The sequence below is a fragment of the Hemiscyllium ocellatum genome, chromosome 16, assembly GCF_020745735.1.
Source record: "Hemiscyllium ocellatum isolate sHemOce1 chromosome 16, sHemOce1.pat.X.cur, whole genome shotgun sequence".
NCBI lineage: Eukaryota > Metazoa > Chordata > Chondrichthyes > Orectolobiformes > Hemiscylliidae > Hemiscyllium > Hemiscyllium ocellatum.
The window spans coordinates 3,042,818-3,065,610 of record NC_083416.1 but is presented as its reverse complement, the minus strand read 5'-3'; the positions used below and the strand labels follow the sequence as shown (position 1 = coordinate 3,065,610).

Here is a 22,793-nt window from a genome sequence, read left to right as displayed (position 1 = left end):
CCTGAGGTCATGTTGCAGTTGTATAAGACTCTGGTGCGGCCTCATCTGGAGTATTGTGTGCAGTTTTGGTCGCCATACTATAGGAAGGATGTGGAGGCATTGGAACGAGTGCAGAGGAGGTTTACCAGGATGTTGCCTGGCATGATAGGAAGATCGTATGAGGAAAGGCTGAGGCACTTGGGCCTGTTCTCATTGGAGAAAAGAAGGTTTAGGGGAGATTTGATAGAGGTGTATAAGATGATTAGGGGTTTAGATAGGGTCGACACTGAGAACCTTTTACCGCTAATGGAGTCAGCTGTTACTAGGGGACACAGCTTTAAATTAAGGGGTGGTAGGTATAGGACAGATGTTAGGGGTAGATTCTTTACACAGCGGGTTGTGAGTTCATGGAATGCCCTGCCAGTAGCAGTGGTGAACTCTCCCTCTTTATGGTCATTTAAGCGGGCATTGGATAGGCATATGGAAGTTATTGGGCTAGTGTAGGTTAGGTAGGATTTGGTCGGCGCAACATCGAGGGCCGAAGGGCCTGTACTGAGCTGTATTTTTCTATGTTCTATGTTCTATGTTCTATACATGAAGAGGAAGGATTTAGAGAGATGTGGTACGGGTGCTGGCAAATGGCACTAGATTAGGTTCGGATATCTGGTCGCATGGACACGTTGGACCGAAGGGTCTTTTTCTGTGTTGTACATTTCTATGACTCTGACTCTATTCTCCTATACCCAGCCTTTTAAATGTTGTAATTGTACCAGCCTCCACCACTTCCTCTGGTGGCTCATTTCATACATGCACCACCCTCTATGTAAAAACATCATCCCTTAGGTCTCTTTTATATCTTTCTCCTCTCACCCTAAACCTACGCCCTCCAGTTCTGGACTCCCTTTCCCCAGGGAAAATCCTTTGTCTATTTACTCTATCCAAGCCCCTCATAATTTTGTAAACCTCTGTAAAGTCACCCCTCAGCCTCTGACGCTCCAGAGAAAACAGCCCCAGCCTGTTCAGCCTCTCCCTATAGCTCAAACCCTCCAACCCTGGCAACATCCTTGTAAATCTTTTCTGAACCCTTTCAAGTTTCACAACATCCTTCCGATAGGAAGGAGACCAGAATTGAACAAAATATTCCAGAAGCTGTGATCTAGAATGGGAATAGGTTTTGGGGACTGGATACTCACCACCACAGTCCAGTCTAACCCTGGGAAGCAAACTCCATGGGTTCTCTCCTCAACCCCCAACTATGTAACAACTGCACTCCTATCAGCTTCTGGTAAAGCTCTAGATCTTTCAGGTTTGTAACAGGTTCTTGCAATTCTACAGTGTGGAAGCAGGCCATTCAGCCCATCGTGTCCACATTGAGCCTCCTAAGAACATCCCACCCAGTCCTACCACACCACCCCCCCTTCCCCTTGCTAATCCACTTAACCTGCACATCCCTGGACACCATGGGACAATTTAGCAAGGCCAATCCACCCTAACCTACACATCATTGGACTGTGGGAAGAAACCCACGCAGACACGGGGAGAATGTGCAAACTCCACACAGTCACCCGAGGCTGGAATCGAACATGGGTCCCTGGTGCTGTAAGGCAGCAAAGCTAACCACTGAGCCACCGTGCCACCCATTTGAATAGATTAAGACACTGAAAAATCATTCAAAACAAAAATAATGTTGGGCAAAGGCACAAGGCAGAAAGGAAAAGACCAAAGTGAAGATAATTGGGAGCAAGTGAGAAGACGAGCAATCAGTTTGGGATAGGTGAGGGAGTCTGAAGAAGGCAGTATGATGGAATGGTCCTGTGGAATTGAATAGAGATGAGGAGAAAAAAAAAACACAGGGCAGAAATTAAGTCAGTTCAAGCCTAACATTATCGCGTACTTAAACATGCAAACTTCTCGACTTATCCTCACTGAATAAATCAGTTTTCCTTCACATGCTCTTATCATCAGAATGGAAAGATATGATCATTATATTGTAACTCATCTGCTGGCATTAGTTACCTGGTACTTTTACCTCAGAGGATTTTAAAATATCTCCTGAAGAGTGAGAATTCCTCCTTGAAACAGATGTTAAGAAGTTTAGTGGTTGATAAGACCTTACCTAATAAGGGGTGTCAGAGACTAGACTCCTTTTTAGAGAAGTTAGAATAATAGTCAAATCAAGCATTGACCAGCAAAACAAAGTTGACACTTTATGCAGACATATAGCACATTGATACGGTGGCTCAGTGGTTAGTATTGCTAACTTACAGCGCTAGGGACCCAGGTTCGAGTCCAGCCTCGGGTGACTGTGTGGAGTTTGCACATTCTCCCCGTGTCTGTGTGGATTTCCTCCACAGTCCTAAAGATACTGTTTTCCCTGATGTGTCAAAGGCTGAGGGGTGACCTTGTAAAGGTTTATAAAATCATGAGGGGCATGGATAGGATAAGTAGATGAAGTCTATTCCCCTGGGGTGGGGAGTCCAGAACTCAAGGGACATAGGTTTAGGGGTGAGGGGGGAAAGATATAAAAGAGACCTAAGGGGCAACTTTTTCACACAGAGGGTGGTGCGTGTATGGAATGAGCTGCCAGTGGAGGTGGTGGAGGCTGGTACAGTTGCAACATTTAATTGTATCAGATATCCATATATGTGAATAGGAAGGGTTTGGAGGGATATGGGCCGGGTGCTGGCAGGTGGGGCTAGATTGGGTTGGGATATCTGGTCAGCATGGACGAGTTGGACTGAAGGGTCTGTTTCCGTGCTGTACATCTCCAAGACTCTGTGTGTAGCTAAGGTGAATTGGCCATCGTGTTCAGGGGGTATACATTGGATGCATTAGTAAGGAGTAAATGTAGGAGAATGGGTCTGGGTGGGTTATTCTTCGGAGGGTCAGTGTGGACTTGTTGGACTGAAGGGCCTGTTTCCACGCTGTGGGGCTTCTACTCTATATTCTATTATTTCCCACAGTCAGCTATTTGAATTGGAAATGATTGAGATCTACAGAGAAAACGAGGAGGCAATGGCCTAGTGGTAAATTAAGGCTGAGACCCAGGTGTTGTCCTGGGAGCCCAGGTTTGAATCCCGCCATACCAGATTGTGGAATTTGAATTCAATTTTTTTTAAAATCTGGAATTGAGAGTTTAATGATGACCATGAATCCATTGCTGATTGTGCTACAATTTTAGCATTCTTTAGCTTTATCTTCACAGTATGGTCGCATCATGATTATGCTTTGGGTCTGAATGATCCAGATAAATAGTGTGATGACCAAGTGGTGTTAACTAGATGACTGTTAACCAGAGATGCAGGGGGGGGGGGGGGGTTCCTGCATTTGAATCCTGCTGCGGCAGATGGTGAAATCTGAATTCACTAAAATTCTGAAATTAAGAGTCTAATGATGGCCATAAACTGTTTGCCAATTGTTCAGAAAAGCCCACCTGGTTCATTAACGTCCTTTAAGGAAAGAAACAGCCATCCTTACCTGGTCTGGCCTCCATGTGACTCCAGACCCACAGCAATGGGGTTGAATTTATCTACCCCCTGGGATGGGCAATGACAATGACACCCACATCCCATGAATGAATTGAAGAAAAAACAATTGCCAGAGGTGAGGTGAATTGTTTTAAATTTTCCTCTCCAGTACAGTTAGTGCTACATTGACTGATTCTTTCACACTGAACTCAGAGAAACTCCAGTCCATCAGCCTCGAAGGGAAAGGTTTGAGAGCGAATCTCGCAAAGCTATAAAAAACTGTAAACTTAAAGGAATAGATAAATCTGCAAAACCCACTCTAAACTACAAGTGTAGAACATAGGGTGTCAGGTTTAAAACAGTACATGCCAAATTTAAGACTGATATTAAAGAGGTTCTTCAAACAGATTGTCAACTCATGGAGTATCCTTGCAGGTAGAATTCAAGAATCAATTAAATGCTGAAACAAGTGTACCTGAGTGACATTCTGGTTTGGGGAATGGAGGTGGTTGTAAGAAGTAAACTCCTTCATGAATAACTATCCCGACTTGAACAGGGCAATACTGAACATGGATCGGATAATCAAACTCTACAAACATGATTTCAGTCTTGTTACAATCATGTGGCGTACATGTGACTCCAGACCCATAGCAATGTGATTGACTCTTAACTGCCCTCTGGGTAATTAGGGATGGGCAATAAATGCTGGCCCAACCAGTCACACCCTCATCCCACGAATGAATAAAAGAAATTGTAGCTTGCATATCAAACATTTGATCTGAATCTTCATTCAGTGCTGCTTTAGAGTTATAGAGAAATATTAACATTTTGTCTTTGGACTTGGTAAACCTGTGGCTGGTTAACTCTTTTCGAAGTTGTACTGAGTCCAAGACAGTGGAAGTACATCATGGATGGATGCAACTTTGCCCTCCATCTGGTCTTTCTCGCTTCTTACTCTCTGGCCTAACTATACACCCACAGTAGGATTCTGAATAAGGAGATGGGACTTCTGTTCTTGAGTTCTTAAGCAAAACTAATTCCAACTTAATCCCGTAAATGACAAAATTACTCACATATTCCTTCACATTCTTCGTTTTGACTGCTTTGTAGGAGGAATAGGCTGGGTACAGGGTGCCAAATATTAGCCTGTGGGAACACAAATGACAACATTAGTGGATAAAGAGAGACATGAAGATTCAGAAAACGATAATTGGTAAGAAGGTGGGTGAGCAGGATTCAAATCCGCAGGTCATTGGTTACAGTTTAATAACTGACATATGAATGAAATGACAAAGACAAGGTGCTGTACTGTTAATGAGAACAAATTGCCAGCTTACCCTGAATTGGAAGATATATCTTTGAGCCATAATGAAAGAGCAGGTCGATGGTGAGAAATCTCTGCTCGCTCTCTAAAGGAACAATTCATCTCATGCTACTCCACCACCTTCTCTCCCTGTATCCTGCACATTTTCAGGTAATGATCCAATTTCCTATTGAAGGCCTCAATTAATCCAGCATCCACCACAATCTCGGGCAATGCATTACATACCTGGAGCCCTTATTACATGAAAAGGATTTTCCTCATGTCACCATAGCTCTCTTGTGTCAATTATCTTAAATTTGCATCCTTTTGTTCTCAACCTTTTCACCAATGGGAATAGTTTCTTCCTGTCAACTCTGTGTACACCCTTCAAGGTTCTGCCTATCTCTCTCAAATCTCTTTGACCTTCTCCTATCCATGAAGGTATTCCAATTTCCCTTATCGACATACGTATCTGAAGTTCTTGATGGCACCCTTATGAATCTTGCCCAGACTCTGCAAATCCATTATTTCCTTCCTAAAATTGGTGCCTCAAATACTCCAGTTGAAGTTCAACCAGGTTTTTTTACAAATTTACCATGGATTCCTTGATTTTGTTTTCAAAGCTTCTGTTAGTAATGCTGAGGATACTTTATGCCAAATAAATAGATTCCCCATTTCAAAGACGTATGTTATGACAATGACTCAGTATACTACACATAGTCAGAAAGGAGAGATCCCATCCAAAGAGACACAGTCAGAGTGAGTAAATAGTTAGGGGACTTTGGAGGCAGCTCAGAAAGCAAGATTTGTCCTTTCTCCATTTTAAAAGCTTAAAATTCAGTAGTCTAGTACAAGAATAAGAGCATAGGAAAACTGGTTTAGTTCCAGAGAATAAATTGAGAAACTTACATATTGTGGTGTTAGCTTTCAACTGACATCATTTCCGTTCACTGGTGTTTCCTTCCTCATCTCTATTCGTTTCCACTTGACCATTCTATCATATTCCCTTACTGAGCGCAAACTGATTGCTCATCTTCCCGCTTCCCATTACCTTCCGATTGTTCTTTTTCTTTCTATCCTATACCTTTGCCCAACACTCTTTCTTTTGAATGAGTTTGCAGCATCTGATCCTAACTCGTTCCCTCTACTCAGCTAATTTGGTGGGCCTCTTCTGATAGAGAGTTGGAAGGCGAAGGATCCGTGTGGGTAGGTATGAGGAACTGCAACGGAGAAAAGATTCTGATAGGAATTGTGTACAGGCCTCCCAGCAGGAGTCAGGGTGTGGGAAAGGAAATAAATCAGGAGATGGTGCCTCTCTTATACACCTTTACTATTACAATAATCACGGGGGACTTCAATATGCAGGTGCACTGGAAAAATCAGGTTGGTAACAGATTTGAATTAAAGGAATTCGTGGAATGTCTGCAAGATGTTTCTTTGGTGGTAGAGCTCACCAGAGAACAGGCAATTCTGGATTTGGTGATGTGTAATGAGTCCAACTTGATTAGGGAGCACAAGGTGAAGGAACCCCCAAGGGCCAGTGACCATGCAATGATCAAATTCACCCTGCAGTTTGAGAGGGAATGTGGATGTTCTTCCAGGGTTTTGGCCTTGCCACAGTGAAGGAACGTTGATTTTCCATTCCAAGTGTAAGTGGTAGCATTGCAGTAAGTATCACTGGATTGACGATCCAGACTCAGGGTTAATGTTGTGGGGACATTGGCTTGATGTGGATGATGGAAATTGAATTTGATAAATTCTGGAATCTAATGGTGACCATGTACCCATTGTCGATTGTAACAAAAGTAATCTGGCTGTCTGTTTGATGTCCTTCAGTGACAGCTCATTTCGGAGCTCACTGTGCCCTCTACAACTGGAATAGACTGTAGAGCTGGGAGAGCAGCCTTGGTCTTTGGAAGAGGAGGACCACCACCATCAGTAGGACACAGTGATGCAGCATTGCGTGTAAGAAACCATCTCGGACCTCACGGGCACTCTGGTGCCAGTCAATGTTAGCTGGGTACAGTTATCTCTCACTGATTGTAAATTGTTGTCACTCGAAAAGCAGGCAGTCCCTGCCTGCTCTCCCAGTCCCTGCCTGCTCTCCCAGTCCCTGCCTGCTCCTAGAAACAAATGCAATTCTTTCTGTTGCTTGTTTTTATGGTCCCCTTTGCTAGTGTTCAAGAAAAGTTAACATTTCCAACAGACTTTGTGACCCTCCACAGGAAGAAGCAAGATGTTACATTGGTAGGGACAGACCCTCTCACCCTGCACTATGAAAGCTCGGCTCCTGGCTGTGGTCTGGTTCACAGTGGGCTGGTAAACACCGTGCCGGGACGAAGAATCCCGGGAGGTCCCAGCACTTTGGAATATTGCAGCATGATCCGCAGAACTAGGGTAAAGGTGGGAGTCTGACTCGGAGGCATCCAGTCAGGGTCCCACAGACAGTAGCTTTGCATGAGCGGCTCCTCAGCCCAGCACATACACCACTCTACCGCCCCCCCCCCCCCCCCCCACCTCCACCCAGAGAACAGCATGAGAAAATCCGCTAAGGATTGTGGGAGAGAAGCTATCCACGACATTCCCTGAAATGGACTCTAAGTCATAGTTATACAGCACAGAAACAGACCCTTTGGTTCAATTTGTCCACACTGGCCACATATCCTAAATTAATCTAATCCCATTTGGACCATATCCCTTCCTATTCATATACCCATCCCTCTGCCTTAATTGTACCAGCCTCCACCACTTCCTCTGGCAGCTCACTCCAAGCACACACCACCCTCTGTGAAAAAGGTTCCTCTTTAGATTCCTTGGATGAATCACTACCTGGTATAGCAACTGCACCATTCAAGATCAGAGACGGTTACAGAGCGCGGTGAACTTGGCCTGGATAATCACAAAGGCCAACCTCCCATCTACAGAATCCATCTCCCAGGCCCGCTGTCAAGGAAAGGCCGCCAGCATTCTCAAAGATCCATCCCACCCTGGCAATGTTTTTCTACAACCTCTACCATTGGGGAGAAGGTACAGAAACCTGAACACATGCTTCAAAACAGTTTCTACCCGACTGTTGTTAGAACACTGAATGGACTCACAAACTCTTAACATTCGCCTGTACCTGTGTTTTGTTTTTGCTGTTGTTTACCTATTATTTATTTATCTATGCTACTTAACTCTGTGAGCTGTCTGTATTGCTCACAAAACAAAGCTTTTCACTGTGCCTCGGTACACGTGACAATCAATTCAATTCAATTCGCCCTAAAGCTATGCCCTCTAGCTTTGGACTCCCCTGTCCTGGGAAAGAAACCTTGTCTGTTTATCCCATCCATGTCTCATGATTTTATAAACCTCTATAAGGTCACCCCTCGGCCTCCAGGGAAAATAGCCCCAGCCTGTTCAGCCTTTCCCTATCGTTCATACCCTCCAAGCCCCAGCAACACCCTTGTAAATCTTTTCTGAGCCCTTTCAAGTTTCACAACATTCTTCCTACAGCAGGGAGATCAGAATTGAAGGCAACATTCCAAACATGCCGTAACCAATGCCCAGTATTGCTGCAAAATGACCTTCCAACTCCTCTTCTTAGCCAATCTCTGGTAAAGTTCAGCACATAAATGGGATAAATGTGTGGGCAAAGATATGGCAACGGGAGTGTAATGTGAGGAACTGTGTCACTTTGGCACAAAAGGCAACAAGAAAGACAGCATCTTCATTAAACGCTGAGAGGTTTGTGACACTGCTGTCACTTTAAGAGGTTATTTTGACCTGGGTTGTTGTTTTTTTTATTTGAAGGGCGGTTGTGAAACAGAGATACCAAACTGGCTACTGAAGACCCCTTGAGTAAACAGCTTGGGAGGTCCTGGGTATGTTTCTTTAAAACAGCCTGTTGGGTGTGGCCAACTCCCTCAGATTAAGATTCCTGGGTTTTGGTTTCTCAGTAACATCTGACACTATTAGGGTCGCAGCAGAGTTGAACGCTTCAGTGAATGTCTCCTGGCTGCTACTCTCTCGCTGAAATCTCTTCACTTTTATTTCCCTCCTGGACTGGAGAAGAACTGAATGTTAGAATTTGCCTGTTTGCCAAGGGGTGTGCTTGTGTGATGTTACAGTATATAGGAACAGTTAATAGATACAGTGGCTATTACTAATTAAGTTTTTCAATAGTTAATTTACTCTAAATTCCTCTTTCTTTGGTTGTATTTTAACTGCAGTCTTTAAACAATGTGTTTTGTTTCATTTCGAGTAATTTGACCAGTCACATTGTATAGGCACGTTATATTCACCTTTAAAATAGGACAAAGTTTGGGTCTATGCTACCTTCTTATAATATTTTAAGGGGGTCTGATCTGGTCCAGACCAGGATTCAGTGCTCAGGTCTATAAGGATCTGGCTGTTCTCATGCATGACTCGCAGACACTGCAAGTAATTCAGAAACAGCAGAATGTTATAATTTATTGTGGGAGGAATTAGACACAAATATATGGAGGCTTTGCTTCGATTATACTGAGCACTGGCAAGACCACATCTGCAGTACTGTGCCTGGTACTGGCCCCCTTATTTATAGATGGATACACACGTTGGATGCAGTTCAGAGAAGGTTTATTAGCCTCATTCCTGGTGTTAGTTTTATGAGGAAAAGTCAGACAGACTGGACTTGCATCTACTACAGTTTAGAGTCATCTGGAAGAGTAAGAGGTGATTTGATTGTTTTGAATTCAGTTTCCAAATTGAATTGAATTAGCGTAATTGTCACATGCACTGAAATGAGCACAAGGAAATGTTTTACAAGTCACCACATTACAAAACAATCCTTGGTACAAAAGTAAGCTTCTACTTTGGCATGATTTATTATTTTACAGTTTAGAGTCTTTGGGGTAACATTTTAGTTAATTAGCAGTTTAATCACTCTGTGTAATAAATAAACCACGCGTGTGGATACTATTTGTTCAAAGACACAGCTTTTGTAAATTAAACTTCAGATTTCCCTTCCTGGGCAAATGGTTTTAAAAAGCCAGCAACGTGACCAGGTATCAGGTCAATCTTGAATATCCCTGAAGCAGGCACTGTACAAACTGAATTAAGGCAGAAAATACAATCATAGAATCCCTACAGTGCAGAAACTCTGGCCATTTGGCCCAACAAGTCCACATCAACCCCGGGAAGAGTAACCCACACAGATCTACTCCCCCACCCCTCTACACTGCCCCTGACTAATGCACCGAACCCACACATCCCTGAACACTGGGCAATTTAACATGGCCAACTCACCCCTAACCTGCACATCTTTGGACTGTGGGAGGAAACCAGAGCACCCAGAGGAAACCCACACAGACACAGGGAGAACATGCAATCTCCACACAGACAGTCGCCTGAGAGTGGGATTGAACCTGGGTCTCTGGTGCTGTGAGGCAGCAGTGTTAACTTCACCTGATTTATCTTGACAAAGAGGAAATGCTCAACAGAAATTTGATTTGATTTATTATTGCCACATGTACCTAGGGACAGTGAAAAGTTTTGTATTGCGTGCAGTACAGGCAGAACATACCCCACAATGCATGAGGAAACACCAATGTTACTAAATTTACTTGCCACTGAATTTAATACAGTTAATACACTGAAATTATAAAATAAAAATTTTTTAAAAACTGTGAAACAGAAATTGCTGGGAAAGCTCAGCATGTCTGGCAGCATCTGTGGAGAGAAATTAGTTAATGTTTCGGGTCCAGTGACCCTTGCTCAGAAGTTGCGTTCTGAAGAAGGGTCACGGGACCCAAAACGTTAACTCTGATTCCTCTCCATTATAAATATAGGTTGTGTAACATTCTAATGAGGGAGGCATTTAGAACATAGAACATAGAAAAGTACAGCACAGAACAGGCCCTTTGGCCTATGATCTTGTGCCAAGGTTTAATCTTAATGTAAAAAATAATAACTTAACCTACGCACCCCTCAGCTGACTGCTCTCCGTGTGCCACTTTGATTGTTTGTATCACTGAAAGAATCTGGCCCAATGAAATGGAAAGCTCCAGCCAAAATGATGCTGGGATCAGATAGTTATTTCCCACAGTGCTCCATGACAACATGCTGATGGTGGAGCTGGCTTCAGAGTCTCACGCCTCAGCTATTCAGCTATTCACTGTTTGTTATGCAAATGCAATGGATCGTTCAGAAAGACGGAGGAATGTGTGCCACACTTTGCTGGAAAATCACCGACTGACAGCAGCAGGGTAGGATGGAATCCCGGCTCACAACTTGTTTTGAATCCAGGCATTGTCATGTGGTATTAAGCTGCCTGTTCCATACCCTCAGCTTCCCTGCTATTAATATAGCAACTAGAAAATGATAATAATGTCTGATGACAGGAAATGGGTTTTAAACAAATACCTTTTTTAATTCATTCATTTTGTGGCACATTGCCCATAAAGGCTGGGCCCAGCATTTATTGCCCGTCCCTAGTTGCCCCCTTGAGAAGGTGGGGGTGAGCTGCGTTCCTGAACTGCTGCAGCCCACCTGCTGTGGGTTGACCCACAATGCCCTGAAGAAGGAAATTCCAGGAGTTTGACCCAAGGACTGTGACTATATTTCCAAGTCAGGATGGGAGTGGCTTGGAGGGGAACTTGCAGGGGGTGGTGTTCCCGTGTATCCGTTGCCCTTGTCCTTCTAGATGGAAGTGGTCGTGGGTTTGGAAGGTGCTGTCTGAGGATTTTGGGTAAATTTCTGCAGTGTATCCTGTAGATAGTACACACTGTTGCTACTGAGTGCCGGTGGTGGAGTGGATGTGCCAATTAAGCGGGCTGCTCTGTCCTGAATAGTGTCAAGCTTCTTGAGTGTTGTTGGAGCTGTCCCCATCCAGGCAAGTGGGGAATATTCCAGAGGTGGATTCTCCAAGAATTACAAATATAATCATTCCATTGTTTTTATGTTTATAGAGCTTGAAGCTTATCAACAGCAAAATGGCTTCACATTAGAAGACCGAGGGTGATGGTGGAAGATGATGATGATTTCAGGCCTGTGACCAGTGGTGTGCCACAAGGATCGGTGCTGGGTTCCTGCTTCTTGTCATTTATGTAAATGATTTGGATGAGAATTTCGAAGGCATGGTGAGTACATTTGTGGTTCTGCGAGATATCAGCACAGCAGGATTCCCCAGGAGGAGCCCCTCTGCTCTACCCATTGAATTCTTTTTTTCTCTTTTTCTTATTCCCACCTTTTACTGGAGTGTTTTCGTTTCAAACTTTTAAACTGACTCGGAGGGGAATGGAGGAGACAGCTCCTGGACTGGAGGCTGTCACAGGGAGGCGGGTCCCAGACCAGGGTTGGGGGGGGAGGTGGGGCTGCTGTCAAATGTCAAAGATCAAAGATAGAGGCTCAGAGGATCAATCATTGGGCTGGAGCCAGCAGGGACCTGCTCTGACTCCCAGATCGGAGTCTGGATCAGAGTGGTGCTGGAAAAGCACAGCCGGTCAGGCAGCATCCGAGGAGCAGGAACATCGACGTTTCAGGCATAAGTCCTTCATCAGACAGGGCTCCCTCATTCCTGATGAAGGGCTTTTGCCCGAAACGTCGATTCTCCTGCTCCTCGGATGCTGCCTGACCGGCTGTGTTTTTCCAGCACCATTCTGATCCAGACTCTGATCTCCAGCATCTGCAGTCCTCACGTTTGCCTGCTCCCAGATGAGGAATTCTGGCCACGTAATTTCTCTCTGCTACATGAAGAATAGAGTCAAGAGTGTGGTGCTGGAAAAGTATAGCAGGTCAGACAGCATCTGAGGAGCGGGAAAATCGATGTTTTGGGCAAAAGCCCTTCATTCCTGATCTCCACTCTAATCTTCAGCATCTGCAGTCCTCAATTTCCCCTTCATGAGAGAATAGCAAACTGTAAATCAATGAGATGAGCTATTAATGGTGTACAAATGCTCGCTAAATCACATACCACCACTCCCTTGTGAGATTCTCATCTCACCATTCAAAACCTTTTGCACGAATTGATCTTTTTTTGCTTGACATTGAGAATCTAGTTTCTCTAATCTTGCCATTTCTTTTTCCTACATTGAAATTGCCCACATTTGTTCAGAAGCTGGGAAGATCCTGCGTGAGATTTCCTCTTGTGAGAGAGAAGCTCGATCTAGGGGACAAAATCAGAAATTGCTGGATAAGCTCAAGCAGATCTGTGGTGGAGAGACAGCAGAGATAACGTTTTGGGCCCTTTAACCCTTCTTCAGAACTGCTGAAGTTTCCCAGCGATTTCTGATTTTTATTTCTGATTTTCAGCATCTGCAGTTCTTTGTTTTTTGCTTTTGATCTTTGTTTAAATAAGGAGATGGAAACAAGGAGAGTTTATTTCTCTTGGAGAGTTGATAGTCTGCGTAATTCTCCTCCCCAGAGAGCAGTGCAGGGAGAGTCATTGAATATTTTGAAGGCAGACTGAAATTCTTCAGAAAATGGGAGCCAAAATGTTTGGGGAAACAGAGAAATGGAGATTAGATCCACAACCGTATCATCAATTGCAGGTAAACCTTGAGGGGACTAAATAGCCTATTCCTGCTCCTAGCTCATATGTTTAAAAATTTGCATGCATTACTTGGAAAGAAAAATGCAACTTATCAAACCTATCCAAGAATTCTCTGTCATAATACTAACACTCAATTGACCTTTTTTTTCTGCCCTTACTTTAAATTTGACTTCATCTTTCAACAGGGTTCTGATGTGAGTTGGATCTTGCATCTTTTGATGCCGCCGATGCTTAGCAACACAAAGCAGCAGTTGTTTTGAGAAATGGTTAACTCAAACAGTTCAGAAAGCAAGCACATTGCTCTGTCACATTATAGCTTGCAGCCTTTGTCTAGGCAAGTTCCTACTGCAGACGAGCAAAAGGAGAAAAGAAATCAATATTTTCAAGCAAAAAATGTGAAAGTAGGCTTTGGCTCTATTTTACTTCATTTTACAGTCAAGGGGTGTTTGTCTTCACATGGTGCTCAGCCTGGCCATAGGGGAATGATAGCTGATAGGGGGCAAAGCACATCAAACTGAGATGTAATTGGTGAGCAGCACAAGATAGGCAAGAAGCTTTTCCTCATCACTCTGCCCTGATTCCGAGAAACGTGAATCAATGCTCAGTAAATGACCCATGGTGCCTTTCCTTGATCTTTCTTTGTTTTATGTTGCTACATTGCAGGAATATAAATTAGGGGAAAAAGAATCACTGGGGACTGTTTGCTGAAATATCCCTTGATGCTGATTTCAGTGAAACAACTGAGTACATGTGCAACAGCATACAATTTATTTTTGTTATTTAATTAAAGATACATTCTAGCTGATTCAAACGATCCATATTGTGAAATGGAGACCAGCCTCCAACAACAGAAATAGCATTCAACTCAAAAGCAATACAACCACTAATCTTTAGATACGCAAATAATTGATGCATGATAAATACATTAAAGCAATGTAATGTTTAAACTAGAAACATATATGTGTAAGCTGTACATATTTAACCCAACATATTGTATGAGCATTGTAAATAATGCACTAAAATAAACAATTAGACCAATGTAGAAAAAGACACTCTGGTTGAAGTAATAACATATATCATTTTTCTGTTGGCTTAATATTTAAAAGAAAACACACTATTGCTACTGCATCCTGAGGATTCATTTAGACTAAAAATCAGCATTTGTGTACGGCAGACTATCAAGTGAAACAAATCAAGCCAGACCAGTGAATGAAATGCAAAAGCAGTTCTAAATCTAAACTATCTGCGGTCACAAATGTTGTCCCTTTGGGAAGGTATTTACCAGCCCTCGTTGCTGACTTGCAGGTTTTCCGGCTGGGAAAGGCACTCCGAGGGGCATTCCTGCCGCCCACGTGCACCCCTCCCCCAACCAGCTTGACCTTGTACAGGAGCTGGGTGAGGGACAATAGCCTTTCCTTTAGGGGTCACAATTCTGATGCTGGTGGGAAGTGGTCAGGGATGAGGAGGGTTCCCCTACCCGGGCCGCGGGAGGGATTTTATCTACAGCTCAAGACTAGATCGTTGGCCTGTAATTTTCAGAATAATCCTTCATCAAGCTATATGTTGCCTTCCCTTCAGTCTTTGGGACACGTGTGACTAACTGGTTGGTGCTTTTTGTTCAAGTAACAAAGGGTTGGGGAGGGATGTGACGTACACGGAGTTCCAGAAGATATTCAATTAAAATGCTGTGAGCCAAGTTAGAGATCCTGGAATAAAAGAGACAGCAGCAACACATGATATAAAACTAGCTAAGAGAGGGAGATGAAGAGTGGTTAATGGATGGTTTTCAGACTGGAGAAATGTTTATCGTGGAGTCCCCCAGGAGTCAGTCTTAGATCTTCCTCATATCAAATGACCTTGACTTTGGGAGACAAAGATAAAAACTTGTGAACATTGTGGTGGCATTGCAGAACTTCAGAATGACATAGGCAGGGATAATGCAGTGGGCAGGGAGCTCATAGAATTCCCTACATTATGGAAACAGGACATTCGGCCCAACAAGTCCATCCCGACCTTCCGAAAAGTATCCCACCCAGACCCACTCCCCCTACCCTATTACTCTACATTTGCTCCTGACAAACGCACCCAGCCTACACATCCTGAACACCAGGGACAATTTAGCACAGCTAACAGAAGGACAGTGCTCAAAATACGGCATGGCAGGCAAATTTGTTCTGAAGCCCCAGGGAAGCCAATCACGGGAGCGACAGATTGGTGAAAAGCTAGGATATCCCGAATGGGGGAGGTGCTGTTCCTCTGACTGCTGACTAGGCCTCTGTGTGACTGATTGGTAATACAGCAGCCAATGTCGGACAGAATCTGCCAGTGATTGGAACATCAGGGAGAAGGAGAGTGATGGCGGCGAAGGGGGCTGGGATACTGAAGCCAGGGCTAGCAGGACCCACTGACCGGGAGTGGACAGGGATTGGGTGTGAGGAATGGCCCTAGAATGGAGGTCAGCTGGAGGTGGGGGACGGGGTGCATTCTGTTGGAAAAGCTTGACTGCGAAGGACAGAGAGAGAGAGAGAGACTGCCACTTGGAAAATGTGGGACAAAATACGAGGGGCTGCACTGTGGAGGAGTGGGCTGCAAAGGGGAGGGAGAGATGCTTTAAAAGGTGAGAGAGGGACTGCCAAGGGGAGAGTGGGTCTGGGAAGAGAAAGCAGGAGGAGTTGCAAATATGAGAGAAAACAGTTTAAAATCTTCCAAATGCACATTCTCAAGAAACGGAGAATCAGAAAAATAGTCACGAAAGTAGTGAATTCCACACATTGAATGTGGAGTGTCTAGCTTAGGGCTGCAAAAGTTCAAGAGCTATTGTGTGGTGAATAATATCATGAATGCTATTGTAATGAACTCCATATCAATTGGACAATTTAACACTAAACAGTTCATTTCATAAAGATTTGCATTTATGTATTATCACATCTGAGATGCAAACGTGGAACTATTTCGCTTTGACATTAACAGTCCAACACCACCGTGTTGGAGGGTTAAAGCCTTTTGTGTACAGAATTGTGTATCAACTATTTAAAAAAACACACTGTGCCTTTTTTTATGCAATTAGCAATTTCCCTGATGTCTTATCTCAATTCACATGTTTTGATCTCGATCTTGCTAAAATTAGAAGTTAACTATTTTCTTTACTTTCAATTACATAAAAGCACATCCCTCCTGCCTTGTGTCCTGATCTTGTGTGCCAATTGATACCAACTGATGTTCGACCCACACTGTCTTTTTTCAGTCCTTGATTAAAACCTCACGCTATAATAACCCTTGCAAACAGAAGGAAGCTCAAGTTAATTAATTTATTGTTAATACTCTTTATTTTATAGTCACTTGTTCCCAATTCTTGACCCAGTCAATGAGTTGTTTCTCGTCTCCTTCCTCAGTTGACTTTCTCTCTGATTAATTTTGACAGACATTGGCAGCTTACTGCACTGATGTTCTTCAAAATGTTCCTCCCATCAATTCTAGTTTGAATACATTCGCAGTGTTGTAATTAGTCTCTCCTGAAGTGCATCGAGACCAGGTTGTTAAGAAGATTTTGTTTATAAAGCCTCCCAGGTTCCAAAGCCCTCATCATTCTAGAATACACTATTTACCTGCAGAATCCTATCCTGCTCTTGCTATTCAGTAGTATGACTTGTTGCAATAAAGAGATTAATCTAGAGATCCTAATGTAATATTGGCATTACCGCTAAAATGGTGTCTTTTTATGTGGTCTCCCAGCTCCTTTTTAATCATGGAAGGAATCTCACTGTCCTAGATCTACTAAGGCAATAGTGTGACCTGCATCTTATATACCTGTTCTGCAACATCACCAACACTAAACCTTAAATTACAGAATAACGTTGAAATGACAAAGATAGTAAATGTAGGGACTTTAGATAAGTGGCTAATTTCTCATGGCACACAAAAGGTTAAGACAGATCAGGCATCAGTGCAGAGGTAGAAGGAAGCTATTCTCCTGGGATAGGATTCACTTGAACTGTGCTGGGACCCATGCTCTGGTAATCAATAACTGGGCCTGTAGACACAGCTTTAAACTAACTGGGCATTGGGGGGAGGATATGGATGAGAGGAAATGTAGGCTTACAAAGCAAAGGATATGGCAGCATTGTAGGACAGCTACTTAAGCAGCGATACCCAGAGTGAGACGGGGAGGGACAGCGTGTATAAACATCGAAAAATGGCAGCAAATAGGGTTAAAGCGAGAAACATGATAAAAAGGCAAGATCATGGCTTTTTATTTGCATTTAAAAGGTCAGGCAAAATAAATTAATTCACGGCATAAACACATGTTAATGGGAATGATCTCATTGGCACGACGGAGACATGGTTAAACAGAGATCAAAATTGGAAGCTCAGCTAAATATTCAGGGGACATGACTTTTCAAAGGGCCGGCAGGAAGGAAAGGGTGACGGAGTGGCTTTGTTAGTGCAGGATGGAATAAATACGATAGCAACAACGGACCTTGGATTGAAAGATGTAGACTCTGGAACAGTGGCATGATGGCACAGTGGTTAGCACTGCTGCCTCACAGCGCCAGAGACTCGGGTTCAATTCCTGCCTCAGGCAACTGTCTGTGTGGAGTTTGCATATTCTCCCCGTGTCTACGTGGGTTTCCTCCCACAGTTCAAAAATGTGCAGGTTAGGGTGAATTGGCCATGTTAAATTGTCTGTAGTGTTAGGTGAAGGGGTAAATGTAGAGGAATGGGTCTGGGTGGGTTGCTCTTTAGAGGGTCAGTGTGGACTTGTTGGGCTGAAGGGCCTGTGTCCACACTGTAGGGAATCTAATCTAAACAGTGGAGGTCGGAAATAATAAGGGGAAGATGACACTGATGGGAATACTCTAATCAAGACAGAGGCACAGTTGGGAGCCGAATCACATCCGAAGTCTGGAGCAGGAAGAAGGGGCCTGGAGCGGAAGCAGGAGCCCAGAGCAAGTGCTGGGAACGGGGAGCAGAGTGAGCTTGGGCTGGCCGGAGCGAGGAGTTCTGGAGGCTAGTCTGTGACAGGGGCGGTGTGAGGAGGCAACAAGGCCTCGTGTTCTGAGGCCTGGTGAGCACGGACTCAGTGAGGAAGGACTATAACTTCAGTACTTTAAAGATACTTTTATTTTCATTCCGGACTTTTTAAACTCTGTACTTCCATGCTAGTCCATCTTTCTAGTACTTCAGTTCTGTGAACAACACTTAAAGTATCTGTACCCAAGTACCCTGTACCTAAGATGGTGCAGAGAGGCAACATTACACACTTTTCACTGCCCTCACTCTAGTGCATGTGACAATAAAGGCTATTCTGATGAATCCCCAAACAGTAGCTATAACACAGGAGATAATGAGGACAGGTAAAAAAGGCAGTATGTTAATCAAAGGGTGACATTAATCTTCATGTAGACTGGAATAGTCATATTGGCAAAAGATAACTACGAGAAGAATTCATAACATGTATTCAGGTCAGTTTCCCATAACAAAATGTTGTGGATCTAATCAGGGATCAGGCTATTTTGGATCTGGTAATATATAATGTGGCAGGTTCAGTAAATGATCTCAGAGTAAAAGATCCACTAGAAAACTGTGCCTTAACATAGAATAATTCAGCATTCAGTTTGAGAGTGAGAAACTTGGGTCAGAAACAGCTGTGCTAAACTTAACTGAAGGTCATTTACAAAGGACTGAGGGCAGAGTTATCTGCTGTGAACAGAAGAAAAAGATTTAACAGCAAAAGGAACAATGACAGCAATTAAGAAAGTTGTTCATGACTCACAACGAACATTCATTCCCAGACAGAAAGAAGGATTCTTAGAAGTGGCCAAGCCAACCACGGTTAACCAGTGATGTTAAGGACAGCATCAAATTGAAAGAAAACAGCATATAAAAGAATAGTGGTAAGCCAGAGGGTTGGGGAAGTCTAAAAACTAACAAAAGCTAACCAAAAAAAAGATAAGCTTTGACGGTAAACTTTTATTTTTAATATAAAGGCAGACACAACCTTCTTTAAATATATATAAAGGAAGTGAGAGACCGAGTGAACACAGGGTTTTCAGCAAACGAGGCTGGAGAAATAATAATGTGGAACCTGGAAAAAGCAGAAGAATTGGGTAAATATTTTGTATCAGTCTTCATGGCCAAAGACACTAATCGCATCCCAAAATTACAAAATAAACAAGTGTCAAAGGCAGGAGAGGAAATAAATACAATAACTACCACAAAGGAAGAACCAACAGAGAAAATAACAGGAGTAAATGTCAATAAGTCCCCTGGACACGTTGGGATGCATCCTGGGATATTAATAGAAGTAGGATAGTGGATGCACTGGTAGCAATCTTCTAAGAATCCTTGGATTCCAGAAAAGTGCCAGAGGATTGAAAAACTATCAATGTAACACTGTTATTCACTCAGAGGAGTCAGCGTGACTTTGTGCATGGGAGATCATGCCTCACAAATTTGTTAGAGTTCTTTGATGAAGTGACCAGGAAGGTTGATGAGGGCAGAGCAGTAGATGTAATCTATATGGATTTCAGTAAGGCCTTTGATAAGGTTCCTCATAGTAAGCTGCTCTGGAAGGTTTGATTGCATGAAATCCCGGGGGAGCTGGCAAATTGGATACACAGTTGGCTTATGGTAGGAAACAGAGGGTAATAGTGGAAGGATACTTGTCAGAGTGGAGACCTATGATTAGTGGAGCACCTCAGGGGTCAGTGCTGGGCCCACTGCTGTTTATTATCTATATCAATGATTTGGATGAGAATGTACAAAGATGACTAGAAAGTTTGCTGATGACACTAAAATAGATGGTATCATGGACAGTGAGGAAGGTTATCAAAAATTGCAGCATGACCTTGAACAGCTGGGGAAGTGGGCTGGAAAATGGCAAATAGAGTTTAAAATAGATAAGTGTGAGGTCCTGCATTTTGGAAAGTCAAGGTATGAGTTTCATGGTGAATGGTAGGGCTTCAAGGAGTGTAGTGGAACAGAGGGACCTTGGGGGTTCAGGTGCACAGTCCTCTGAAAGTAGAGACAGAGCAGGGAAGGCTTTTGGCACACTGGCCTTCAGTCAAGGCATTGAGTCTAGAAACTGAGAAGTTCCATTGCAGTTGTACAGGACATTGGTGAGGCCGCACTTGGAATATTATGTTCAGTTTTGGTCACCTTGTTAGAGGAAGGATGCTATTAACCTGAAAAGAGTGCAGAAGACATTTTTAAGGATGTTGCCTGGACTCAATGGTCTGAGTTATAGGGAGAGGTTGGACAAGCTCGGACTTTTTTCTTTAAAGCGTAGGAGACTGAGGGGGGGCCTTATAGAGGTGTATAAGATCATGAGAGACATGGATCAGGTGAATGCACTCAGTCTTTTTTCCAGGGTTGGGAAATCGAGGACTAGAGGGTAATCAGTTTTGAGTTAGAGAGGAAAGAATAAAAGAGAACCTGAGGGGCAACATTTTTATCCAGAGGGTGGTACACATATGGAATGAGCTGCCAATAGAAGTGGTTGAGATGGGTACATTAATAACATTTCAAAGGCAAATTTGGACAAATACAAGATTAGTTAAGGATTAGAAGGATATGGGCCAAGTGCAGGGAAATGGGGTTAGTGTGGATGGACATTTTGGTCAGCACGGACCAGTTTGGGCCAAAGGGCCTTTCTCTGCGCTGTCAGACTCTATGACTCTAATTAACGAAAGATAACCATAGGCCGGTTGAGCTTAACATCTATTAATGGGAACACAACAGAAGGTATCATAAAGGATGTTGTAGCAGAGGATTTAGAAATACAAATCATTAAGCAGAGTCAACACAGATTCCTGAAGGTGAAGATATGCCTAGAGTTCTTGGAAGAGGTAACAGACAAGTTAGATAATGGGGAAATGGTAGATGTAATACAATTGGATTTCCAAAAGATGTTCGATAAGGTACTGTACATCAGATTACTTGGTAAGATTAGAGCTCCTTGTGGTGGAAGTTGTACATTAATAGGGATACTGGCTCGGCTACTCATAGAAGATGGAAGTTTAGAATAAAGGGAGCATTTACATTTGGGTTCAGCTTATTCAGAGTTAGGTTCCCACAAAGACTAGGTAGGCAAATGGAATACTGAGGGGATAATCTCAGAATGGGGGTCACACATTTAAAACAGAGATGGGGAGGAATTTCTTCTCTCAGAGGATAGTGAATACAGCAGACTGCTGGAGAGGCAGTGATCTCCACATAGTCAGAGATCAGACATCTTCCAAAAGCAGTGTGGTGGGACACCTGGACTGTGTGGAAATTGCAAAGGATGTTTAACTATCCAGCGGGCAACTTCCCTGCATCTGAAATTTGTAAAGCGTCTCCAACTTTGACTTAGAGTCAGAGACTTCCAACTCATTTGTCTGAATTGTTACCCCAGAACGGTTTGGGGTTAAATCTGCTCAGACACCCAGGGAACTATACCTCTGCATCCCTTTACCCTGGCCAAATCAATCCCACTGATCCCTTATTTCCTGTTGCTATGTGTCAGCAAGTGCCTAAAATGGGAGAGCGTGTCTTCTGTGAAGATTCAGCCTATGCTCCACGCATGGTCTGTGTGTCTGTTGGGACAGATCTTCTATCAGTCCTGTCCTATGAGGAGCGTTTGATGATTCTGTGTCTGTACTCAGTGGTTTGGGATTGAATGGGAGGTGGTGGAGAGATCGTATTAAAACTAACAGAATACTGAGAGGCCTGGAGAGCGCGGATGTGCAGAAGGTGTTTCTATGAGTATGAAAGACCAGGTCCTGAGGGCACAGCCTCAGGGTGAAGGGATAACCCTTGAGAACTGAGATGGGGAGGAATTTCTTCAGCCAGATGGAGGTGACTCTATAGAACTCATTGACGCAGAGGGCTGTGGAGGCCAAGTCATTGAGTATATTTAAGACAGAGATAGATAGTTTCAGGATTCAGGAAGGGGATCAAGAGTTACAAGGAGACAATGGGAGAATGGGGTTGAGAAACATATCAGTCTTGATCAAATGCAGAGTGAATTCAGTGGGTCAAATGGCCTAATTCTGTTCCTATATCTTGTGGTGTAACGGATGTCAGGCCCTAAAGGTCATGGCATGGTGAGTGTGTAACTGAGATGAGGAGAAATCTCTTCAACAGAGAGAGGTGAGGCTGTGCGTTTCGTTACCACAGAAAGCAGGTGAGGCCGAAACATGGTTCGATTTCAAGGAGGAGTTACAGCATTAGTGACCAATAGGATAAGCACATCTGGGGGAAAAGCAGTAACAGGGATTTCAATTGGATGATCAGTCTTGACCACAATGAATGGTGGAGCAGGCTCGAAGGGCCGAACGGCCTACTCCTGCTCCTATTTCCTACATTTCTATGTTTTTTTGTGTCTGATCTGGGTTTGAAATAGGAATGCTGACCCAGATTGCAAAGCCTGGCCCCATTCAGTCAGATCTCGTTGTTTTTAGTGGGTCACGCAATGTTTCATTTTCTGTAGCACCTTTTGGTATATCGAGGTCAGTCACTGCTCTTAATGCATAGTTGAGAGCTCCACCAA

The 22,793-nt window shown here is 43.5% G+C and overlaps 1 protein-coding gene across 1 annotated transcript in view; it reads right to left on the bottom strand.

The window, feature by feature from the left end:
• Nucleotides 1-22,793, bottom strand: part of LOC132823124 (receptor expression-enhancing protein 2-like) — an 80,927-nt gene that overhangs the window by 30,683 nt on the left and 27,451 nt on the right. Inside the window, exon 2 of the mRNA XM_060836669.1 lies at nt 4,520-4,592. Within this exon, the coding sequence (XP_060692652.1) occupies nt 4,520-4,592 (73 nt within the window). The remainder of the gene's footprint in view (nt 1-4,519; nt 4,593-22,793) is intronic.